Genomic DNA, 11,461 nt, shown 5'->3' on the forward strand with positions numbered 1-11,461 from the left:
TAGATTCGCTGTCTAAACTGACCACAATGCTTTGTTTAGGCTGCAATAAAATTGGAGCTCAATATCGCAAAGAATGACGTCAGTAAAGGCTGAGAATTCACGCGATAATATTTACTTCAGGTGAACACCGAAATTGTTGATGTATTTGACTATCCATGATAGCTGGTTATTATAAACAGTGAACTTCGCTTTGAGCTCCTAAAGCAAAAATAATCTGAAATATTACAACTTAACGCTGATTTAGTGTCATTCAGAAATGTTTGCGTCAAACAAATTACTAGCGAATGATATTGAACTGAAGTTAGAACTCTCTAGGTTGCACTTTTTTTTATAATCTAGTAAAGGTTAACAAGAGACTGGTGCCAGATATTTTAAACAATTTGACACTACCTATAATTGTGCAAATGAAGGAGACAAAAATTGCTAGCCAAACTGTATCACGAGTGCCACTGATTGTCATCCTCAACTGACTAATCCAACAAAACCACTGGTGAAGGGAATAAATAAAAGAAACGACGTCACTTATGTAGACCATTTGTTGTTGTTTTATCAATACACTGCTTCCAGGAAAATATGAGTTAGTTACTAGCTAGGAAACTAAAGAACTTTGTGAAGACTGAATGATCTATTACTAATTTCAAAACAATAAATATTAAACCATGAATTTAAATATAAAGTGAAACTATATAATTTTTTACATTAATCCAGCAATTAATTATTAATATTTCCTTCGCAATCATTAGAGCATCAATGCAGTTTTCAGACCGGAGCCACAACAGTTGGCGATCTTTGAACAACCTGACAACACTGAATAGTCATATTTAACATATGAATTGAATTATAACGAATTTCGTCCGCAAAACTAATTTTATTCTGTCAGCTTACATATCATTCAAGAGATTGTGACGCAGTAGAAACCGACATCAAAATAAACTGCGAAAAACTTCCAAAATCGCATCGTCATGGTGGTGCCACTTGGTCAATTTTACTCAGCCTTTAGATAATAACTGATCTCAGTAGTATTGATACTTCACTGGTTATTAGAGCAACTCTATTTGATAGTTTGGCTTCTTTCCCTTCGCCTCCAAAGGCTAAAAGAATAAAGTAATAAAAAAAATTATATAAAGAAGTCACATCATCATAAAACAATCAGTGCGTGCTAATCTTTTATCAACCAATAATGAGTAATCGTACTAAACTTAGGCAAATTAATCACTTTTTCCGCTTTGTATTGTTCACTTACTACGCGTTTCTACCCTTTCTTCTTCGTGACTTGTAATGTAAAGTGGACCCCTGTGTCTTAAAGTTCCTTTGTTATGTCTGCTTCCTGGGGATCGATCTTTCTCGAATAACTAAAGGCGACGTATCCGACTGATAATATCTCAAAAAGTTGCCAATTTTTTACGTCTGATGATCTTAAAACGCGAGAAAAATCACTCCCTTGCACAGATATTAGCAAGAAGAGACAGTATTTTCTCAAGCTGTGTTCAAATCTTTTCCTGAATGCCTTCTATAGTTATTCAGCGAGTTTAGTTAGATATACAATAGGTGATTTCATTTCACTGAGAGGACAAAAAACATGAATGTCCTAAAGAAGTTGTCTGGGCAATGGATCAGTGTAATCTTCCTTTGCATACTTTTTAGTTTAGTAAACTAAATCATGTTTTGGAAAAAAATATTATTTTCATGAAATTATTCCATGTCCTGGTGATTTTCAGCCCCGGAAGAATGGACTAATCTTATCTCACCTTCCCTTAACATAACCCAAGCAAAGAATGGAGTTTATCAACATTCATACCAATTTCCATGACCTCTTTTTGAGTTTTGATTGATGTAAGAAAAAGTTATTCATTCTAAACTGTGAAATTTGTTTTAATACAGCTGCTTCCAATAGTGGTGGTCCTTTAAAATAAGTAAATACAGTTGCTTTCAATTGAAATTCTGTTTTATTTGCCTCAAAATGTCATTGGTTAAAACCTTACTTTTATACAAAAAAGCTAAAATGAACAAGATGACAGCTGAGGTCATTTAAACACAACATAATATTACCTTAGAAATTCTTCACCTACCTATACATGTAAACAATCAAAATACCATGCAATTTTTCACTCTTTAAGTATATTTGTAAACCCTTCTTTAAATTCAGTTGGTGGATTATTTCTTTACCTTTCAGTAGTATGCAAGAAGTGAAGTTCAAGACACATAATACAAGCTGCATTTTTGCTGTTACTATTCATAGGGTGGGTTGTCCATATAACCATTATTATATTTTCTTTTAGTTTGTTTATATATATGTATTTTAAAATATATTTTCAAGTTATCATTTCCTCAGGTAAGTGCCTTACATGGGTCTGAGTGTCCTGTCCATGACTTTCCCTTTCGGGCTCCAGTTGCTACTAGTAGTTATTCTCACTTGTTTTAATTAAAAGAAAAAGAAAAAGAAAACTTCTCATACAAAAAAACAACAATTTACTGGCATCAATCAAAAGGCCTTGTTGTTCAGAGATCATTGTGATTCATCTGCATGTTTCTGCTTTTAGCAAAACGTTGTTGACCACTATTAACAACACAAAGATAAAAATAATTACTGTAAGCCTAGCTTAGAGATCATAAGGAACTAAAGAGCATTATACTCACAAGAGAAGAGCTTTAACATTGCAGAACTGATATGTCTTGGTAGGAAACAGTATGTACGGTCAGACACCTATTATTGCAATCTAGTTATTTAAAAATATTTGAGAAGTATAATTCCAAACAAAGTGTAATATACTGCACCAGTTACTGACTGGTTTTTTCACAAGCATATATTCTCAGCATTGTGGACACTGCCATCAATTCACACAAACTAGTAAAAAGTACTGGGTTACAAAAGTTTCTGTACATTTTCTTTAGAGAGGTTTTTCAATATTTATATTAAACAGAGCTAAACAAACTGATTGTCAATAAACTGAAAGCTCCTTAATTTAAATACAAAATAGGCACTGATAAATGATGTTTCTAGGGTAGGTATGCTATATAAGAACAACTTTTGCTGAGGTTGAAAGTCCTTAGCTTAATAGCTTGTGAGAGCATGTTTGCAATGACTTGAAACTGCATTTGGAAGATCACTAACCTAAATCTCTCAAAATAAAATCTTCCTCATGGGGGTAGTAAGGAGACCTCCCTATAGATGCTTTTAAGAGGTAGGTGCCACCCCTGGAGGGGAAATCACAGGACACTATTTATGCTGTTCTCTTCTTCTTTAATAACTCAAAAAGAAAAAGAGGTACACATATCCAAAAAGAAGAGCCAAATAAAGCATTAGTAGGTTATTCACAACCAGAAAATGAGCTTCTCAAAATAATTGCGCAAAAAATAGTTTACCTTTAAGACTGATACTACCTTTAGAATAGAATGGGGTTATTCAAAAATCTCTCCTTCAATATCTGCATTTAAGGTAATGTTGGCTCCCACACACAACTGGTAAAATGTGACTTGAAGGCTGTTTTATTTTGGCTCTTCATGCCACACTTGCCATCGATCCTCAACTATTGTACGTTATGATCCAAATTGACTCTGTTCTTATTTTTCAATCTCAAATTCAAATCATCAATGTCGAGCACAGAGGGCAGAGCCGTAGTTGTGACTTTAAACACGCTTGAAAACACGTCTGGTGCAATAAATGGCCACATCTCAACACCTGGCAAGGAACAGGAGAGGTGTGTAGGCCCTCCATGCAAATCGGACAGTCTGCTCTCGAGCTCTGCTCGATGCAGACGTGAGATCTCTTTATACTGTTTGGATAGCACATATCACACCTTAAACAGTGGAAAAAGTTTTCTTGGCCTCCGACGCGACAAACTCCACAAAGATCGCAGTGAAACTGGCCCTTATCCCGGTCGTCATAGAGACGGCAAGTTTCACAAAAGTAAAATCCGAACTTGATTCCACATTCTGTACAATGTGAGACCACAGCTTGCAGTTTATCACACTGATTGCACTTGATCTGTTGAATACTCTTCCTCTCTAGTTCATGGGTTTTCTCAGCATTGTCATGACAAAAGCGGCAGGGGTAAATCTTTCCACAACACGGTGCCAGGAAAGAACATTTCCTTACATAATGCTCGCAACCCGCCATCTTGTTTATTTTTAAATGTATCCAGATCACCTCGTCCATCTACACAGGGAGGATTCCCATTTTCTCTGGGGCTGGGTACAAGCTGTTAGGCAAGCTGAGCTCCTTTTCGCAAACTTTCGCCGTTTGTACGCGCCTAATTCTGCACTATACTTCTACATCTCAGCTTATAAGTTTCACACAATTTCATTAACATCGGCCAAAGTCTGTCTGCGAAATTCACGCAGGTTTCGCTGCACGCAAACTGGTCATAATCTTCGTGATATCCATTTCATATCACACTGAAACTGGCTATTCTTCCTGCTTTTAACGTTCTGTAATTAAGACACTACATATAACGTCTAAGCCAATTTTGCCACTGATGGCGTGGTGGAGGCGAGTTTGCTATGGTGTCAAGTTGACCGGATACCCTTGACACGTCAAAATTCGCTACGGCGGTCTATCTACCTTTATTGTCGACTATCAAATAAGTACAACAACGCAGTACAACAGTTTCTTGCCAAAAGAAAAAATCTGCACGGGAGCCTGCTTAGAGGGTAGAAGTAAAGGACAAAGGAGTCCTCTTCAGTAAAATAAGCTATATCGACAACCGCACACGGCGTCACGGTAAAGGCTGTATTAGTCGAGTGAAATATACATACAGCGTCTGAAAAACAGAGTATACCCTAAGGTGTTGGAAAAAGACATTGATGGATTGATCAACTTCGAAAACCCACCTTACGAATTCTCTATGCCATTTCGCCGAACTGAACGAAGACTTAAAATAAATCGCAACGAACTAACCCTAGACTCTTTTAAAGAGTCTTTCGTTACAGTGCCAGTGAGGTTAAACAGAGCACCGTTGCATCAACGTGTAAGAAATCTCGACCTCCAGGCTTTAAACCTCTAGCCTTCAAATTTTCCCTGTCACATCCAAACGCTGCTGTTCCAAAAAATCCTACGAGACGGTTGGTAGGAAATGTATCGTTAAATGCCAACGACTGGGCATTTTCATATCCATACGTCATGATACCCCTTGAAAAGCATGAAAACATCAAACTAAAACTGTCTTCTTTCGGTACACTGGAGCTGTCAAGTCTGTGAATTGAATCATAGAGATTATCCGTAGATTCCATTTTTGTGCCTCCTGTTATGATTACTGATGACGATTGTAAATTTCCAGCTAAGACAAGGCCAATAATCTCTCGAGTCGTGACTTCTGTGTTGTAGAATAAATAACTGTCACTGTAGCCCCCGACAATAACCACCTAAAACGTCATGTAACAACACATTTGTAAGACACAAGAAGAAGAGTAGAACCAGTTTTCATCTAAGCCTATTACTGGACCTAATCTTTATCGCGTTCTCGGTTTGGGATCCACTTTTTGATGCACTTTTGGGTCTTGTGATCATACAACATATTGCATTCAATTTCCATGCTTTTTGATGTGCAAAGTTATTTCCAATGAAACGTGGGCAATGAAGAGTTCTTTTGAATTAAAAAGCCCAGAGTAATATTATTTTAAGGTGACACAGTAACACAGAAACACTGAACAACCTGCTTGTGTGTGCATGATGTATGAAAAGAAAGCTGGAAAGGCTTTAGGAGGGTACGTAAGGTCGGAGATTGTCCCGAGGTGCAATTACAATTCAGAAAAGTTGGACATTTCTCTATGTTATCAACCTAGCATTCAGGCGCAGATTTCCATATTAAGCTCCAAAGAAAAAAAAAATTTTGCACCAATTAATGCCTGTAGTTTGTCGAAGTCGTGGTGGGGGGGGGGGGGGGGGAGAGGAAGATCAGATGTAGGAGGAGTGTTGAGGGGTAACGGGTGAAGATTAGAAGAAGACAATTACAAATGATCACTACAGTTAAAATGAAATTTTGATAGTGTATCTTACGTCATCGCCATACTTCGACCTTAATGCCATGGTCAAACGCGTAAGTTTACCCAGAGACAAAGGATGAGCTAACACTATCACCAACTGAACCGGCAGGTTCATATCAGGAAGAAATGATTTGACACCACTTATTCTCTTATACTTGTTGCGAAGAGGAATATGGAAGTCCCGGATCTCAAGGCCATCACAGCGAGGAAACATCAAAAGAGACAAGCCAGCTGTATTCTCTATTTCTCGCGGCTGACCTCGTCGCCTTTCATCTGATCCGATCACCCCAAGACCAGTACAGCCAATCAACGGACAGTTCACTGGGAGACAGCTTCGCACTGACTGCAAAAAGTTATTGATAAAAGACGCACTGGATGACGGAAGCTGTCCTGAAAAGAGAATCAAAGCTCTTGGTTCGACTTGTTGTTGCTTTATAAAGTCCACTGCTTCCTTGGAAAATTCTGAGAAGCTTGAGCCAACTGGAGATAAATAGACGGCACATTTTCTTCTTGATCTTCGAATCCTTTCCACTGTTTCACACCAAAGATGACAGACCTGTGCAGCAACTGAAACGCACCTTCCCGGGAGGAAACGAAGAACAATTTCTACTACTTCTGCTATCTCCAGAGGGTTATCTACTGCCGCCATCTTGTATTTTGGATAGCCTGGTTACTGAGGCTGAGCAAGGCTTGGTTACAGAGGATAAGCTTGATTTTCAAAGATGCACGTCAATTTTCTCCATCCATTTTTTAAGCCCATAGCTGACTGTGATGTAGTTAGCTCCGATGGATACACTGTCCAAAACCTCATAAGCCCAGATTTAAGAGAAAATTCACGAGGATTTTTGGCTGCTCATTTTATCAAGCCTCCAACTCTGTTACTCTTTCAACTTCCATTTCCAGTTCACGTAGAATCAATGATCATCAAACCCAAAGTTGGATCTCAAATTTCATCTGGTATAGCTGTTTTGGTGGCGGGAATCGCAACAAAAAACGATCCTCACGTGAATGGTGACATAACCAGCCATAAATCAACAGTGTCTTCTAAAATACAAAGAATTAACAACGGCCTCCTTTTGAGCTCATATAAAAGAAAAAATTGTCAGCGAAGTACAGCCGAAACTTGTCAGAAACAATCACCCAAAGAAGTTGTCACCCATCACCATAGTTATGAATTAAATGTAACCCCTACATCTGTGAAAGGTGAGCATTCACAGTTTTTTACACAAGTTGCTTGGCTTAATGACAGTGAAGGTAGAACATTTCATATGGAAAACAAATTGTTTCAAGAAAGGTTTCCTGTTCAAGGGATACACCCAGTAGGAAGATCAGATATTCAGCAAGGAGCATTTCAGCGATTATCCTTCCTTAGAAAGGTTACTCATGTAGCATTGAAGATTGCACGATTAAGTGGCTCAAGTGTACCAGCTATTGGCAAAGTTGAAATTTGGGGACAACCATCTGCTTGTTGCCAGCCAGGAGTTTTAGAATATGCCTTACAAGTCCAGGAAAAAATTCAAGCAGGCATACATAATAAGACTGCTACCACTGTGGATGAACACATAATGAAGCCAGATTCTAAACATTGTAGATCAATCATTGCTACAAATTGTAATAGTAACCCCATTCCAGATGACTTCATTGACCCGATTACATGTGAAATCATGACAGTGCCTTTGTTACTCCCATCTGGTCACAATATAGACTCAGTTACACTTGAAAAGCACATTACGGCAGAGAGAACCTGGGGACGATTACCATCTGACCCATTTACTGGAAAATTATTCTCAGAATTTTCCAAGCCACTACCAAATAGTCTACTTAAAGTAAGGATTGACAAGTTCCTTCTGTCATCAGGACTAAATAATTCTGTTCTTGGGAGAACAGTTGGAAGTGAGACTGTGTCACTTCGAGAAAATAATCAAACTAAAAGTAAATTACTGAAAGCAAATAAGGGACCTTCAGAAGACAGTCATGCAAAAGCCCCTTCTGGTAGCAGTGAAGTCAGAGGTTCTCATCTTGAATTACCTTTATTTGGTGCAAGATATCAGCAAAGGGTTCCAAATAACTGTGAGCACAAGTCAGAACAAAAAGGTACTTCCTTCATGAACCTCTTCAAAATTGATTTACTGCGTCATTTGGTTTTTTCTTTCTCTAAATTTTGTTTGATGTTGGCTTGAGCGATTTGTGTCTTATAAAATACATTAAAAAATTTATTCATTCTCATTGGCAAAAAGGAATGCAATTTGAAGGTAGCACAATGTAGAAGAAAGTTAATACAGGGCAAAAGGTGGTAAAAACTGTTTAGCTGGGCTTTGAATTTTTTTGCTGCCAAAAAAGTTATAAAAAAGGGAGAAAATATTTGTTTTGATTGAATATGGTTTTTATTGAATGCATAGTGAAATTTGTAGGGTTTGAATAATTTATATTTGCATGTGATTTGAGTGCTTTGCTTCTGTATAATTTTGAAAAGCTATGTACAATTTTTTTTTCATGTATATTATCAAGAAGGAATCACATGATTTTTTTCATTGTAATATAATTTGGTATAAATCACAGTAAGCACAGAGTGCACGTACCCTGAACAGGTGCAGCTAGTGGTGTTACCTTTGGAACTTTTTCATGGTTGTTTATTCTAAATTCACTCAAAATCATGCATTTACTTACTAGTTAATAATTTTTTCTCTTCGTCTTAGCTTTCTGCTTGCTTTGAAGAGCAATGAGACTACAAGGATAAATTGTAGTTTGGTCACTTTGGGAGTGATAGGGTTGAATCATGGGGTGGTTGTTATTATTCTTTCAATTTTTTTTTGTCATCTAGTAGCTATATGTTGGCCTATCAAAAAGGAGTGGTTTGTATGAGAAACTATTTTTTTTATGCAAGATCTTGAACTACCTTGTTTAAGTGTAAAATTATCTCTTATTTCAACCTTTTAACTCCTAAGGGTGACTAGCATGATGAGAAGAAGAAAGAAAATGATCACCAACTAAAGAAACTCCTTGACGTTAAACAAATTCTCTGGGTCAGCACTTTAGGAAATGTAAAGAAAAAAGTATGGAGGATATGAATACTGGCATTGAGTGTAAAGGGATAAAAACAACTGAAGATAAAATTACAAAAAGGATTGTTTTTTTCTCCTCTTTGTTTGGTAGAAGTGGAACTTGGACATGAGGAGGCAGTTACTAGAAGTCTTGATTCAGCTGTTAATCTGACACTCCAAGGACTTCACAAGTTTACAAGAAATAGACCAGTCAATCATGAAACACAAACAGTAACACGACCTCTTACTGAAGAAACAGGCAAAGGTATCATGCTTTGGCAAGCTGTTTGTTTGGACATTGTGAATCAAATTTGAAATGTTAATTTGACTGAAAATACAAAACGATGATAATTTGATAAAACATTACATTAGGAAAGATGGTATTTTTTGACAAAGAAATGAGACAAAAATTTTCTCACAAGTGTGGAACAAATGTTTTTCATTTTCTTTTATCAATGTCTGAGCTTAGAATTTATCATCCTCTTCAAAATTTAGTCAGGATGCAGAACCCTTATCACCAGTGTACCAAGTTTGTGGCCTAATTACAATGAGTGGCCAAAGTAATCGGTCCATCTCCCCTTAGTAGGTAGTTGACAACATTACATTCAACTCAAATAAACACAAATCTTTTAAATGAAATCTTAAATCTGTAATAAGTTACTTTAAAATACTCCCTTTTCCCCTGTATAGGGGAGATGAAATTCAAACATTAGTTTAGCATGCTAAGACTTTTGCCACTCATTGTTACTTATGAGATCTCTGTGGCTTAGTTGGTGGGACATGCTGTTGAAAAAATCAGCACTGGCTAGGTTACAAACCCTCATGACTTACTCTGACCAACATTTTAAAAACATCTTTCTGTTTTGATGACCAAGCTCAAAATTTGTCCATTTTCTCATTTTCCCTAAAAGCAGATGTTTACATCTAAATTGCTTCCAAACCTACAGAGAACTGTGACCCCTTATTACTGTTAAGGAAATTGTGACCACTAATACTATGTTGTGCTTTAATAGGTTTGGGAGAAAGACTTAAGAGGCCAGCACCAAAAACTTCAGAAACTTCGAAAAACTTCATCAAAAAGAAACCCACTGTTTCATGTGTGTCATGTGATCAGGATCTGTCATCACAATCCATATTTCACCTGCCATGCCAGCACATTATGTGTCGATCATGTCTCCTGAAAGAAACAGAGCAAAGTGACAATAACAGCACATGCAAGCTGTGTAAAACAACATATAGGCGAACGAATGTCGTTCGAGTTCATAATGTCTGACAATCCTTTTCCCTAAAGGGATTATAATACAATGGTTGCTGCATTATGTGATCGGAGTTGGTGAAAAGTAAGATTCTTTCTAGACCGGCCATTATTAATATTATGTTATCTGTAAGAACTGTCCAGTCAGAGAAGTCAATTTCTAAATTTTAACCCCCTCCACCCCAAAAGAGAAAAAAAAAAAAAAGGAAAAGCTCTAAACAGAATTATTTACATGTGGCCCAGTCTGATAATGAAGAAGACGGAAGCCTGTACAAAGTGACTGAGAAAATAACCTTTCCTTGCAATGTCAATACAATATCAAACAGACAAGTGATGGGAATAAAAAAAAATATCAGTTAAGGGATTGTTAGCTGATCTGATACTAAATTCTCCAAACTTGCATCATAAGAACTGAATGGCAGAACGTAAGGAGAATTACTAATAAATCTTGGGAGTGAAAGGATTAAAGAAAACATACTGTAGTTTCCTCTAATGTAATGTTATGCAGGTTTCGTAAATTAGTCCACAAAATTGTCTATAATTCTTCTAGAGCTGTTGAGACACTTTAGGACTTTGTTTCTCCTTTCTACTGAAACAAACATTGCTAAAATTTTGACTCTGAACATATGAAAATCGTGTATGTGAATTGCGGTTTTTAAGGAATGAATATGAAAGCGATCTCCGTAGTAATGAACACAACCGACTTAAACAGTAGTGGATTTAAGGCCTGGAAAAAAGTCATGAATTTTTTTCAGGTTTTATTTTCACTACTGCTTAAGTCGGTTGTGTTCATTACTGCGGGGATCGCTTTCACATTCATTACTAAAATTTTGCCCAGTGGACTTCCAAATAAAAGAGATATAGAAATGTTTCTGTAAGTTTTCCAATATAGCTTTGAATTTCAACGATAATGGTCTGTTGGTTGGTAGAAAACTACGGCACAAGACAAACTGGCCTCGCCGGTGTGGAAACAGATAACCAGGATAACCTATGACGCGTCTGGCCATGAACCGTAACATGAACAAGTTAAATCAATGAACACATGGCAGCATGGCAGCGGTCTTCAACATCATATGTAACGCGTTTTTCAATCATTGCGAGGGAAATAAACGGCAGCAGACGTTTCAAACTTGACTTATGATTGATGAACAGGTGTACGTGAAGGCTGCTGAACAATCTCGAT

General features: G+C 37.1%; 2 protein-coding genes and 1 pseudogene across 2 annotated transcripts; 1 reads left to right on the forward strand and 2 right to left on the reverse strand.

The window, feature by feature from the left end:
* Positions 1-1,941: 1,941 nt before the first annotated feature.
* Positions 1,942-4,156, reverse strand: LOC131799790 (RING finger and CHY zinc finger domain-containing protein 1 pseudogene; annotated as a pseudogene).
* A 766-nt stretch (positions 4,157-4,922) lies between these two features.
* Positions 4,923-6,636, reverse strand: LOC131799789 (F-box only protein 22). Its single transcript, XM_059117487.2, has 2 exons — positions 5,996-6,636; positions 4,923-5,361 (listed from the first exon to the last, which is right to left on the reverse strand). The coding sequence occupies exons 1-2, from the start codon at positions 6,629-6,631 to the stop codon at positions 4,924-4,926; spliced, it is 1,074 nt and encodes a 357-aa protein (XP_058973470.1). The 5' UTR covers positions 6,632-6,636; the 3' UTR covers position 4,923.
* Positions 6,637-6,695: 59 nt separating this feature from the next.
* On the forward strand, positions 6,696-10,488 carry LOC131799759 (RING finger protein 37-like). The gene is made up of 3 exons (XM_059117459.2): positions 6,696-8,076; positions 9,136-9,288; positions 10,037-10,488. Exons 1-3 carry the CDS (start codon positions 6,705-6,707, stop codon positions 10,294-10,296), a joined length of 1,785 nt encoding a protein of 594 aa, XP_058973442.2. The 5' UTR covers positions 6,696-6,704; the 3' UTR covers positions 10,297-10,488.
* The last annotated feature ends 973 nt before the right edge of the window (positions 10,489-11,461 follow it).

The sequence above is a fragment of the Pocillopora verrucosa genome, chromosome 1 (genome assembly GCF_036669915.1).
Source record: "Pocillopora verrucosa isolate sample1 chromosome 1, ASM3666991v2, whole genome shotgun sequence".
NCBI lineage: Eukaryota > Metazoa > Cnidaria > Anthozoa > Scleractinia > Pocilloporidae > Pocillopora > Pocillopora verrucosa.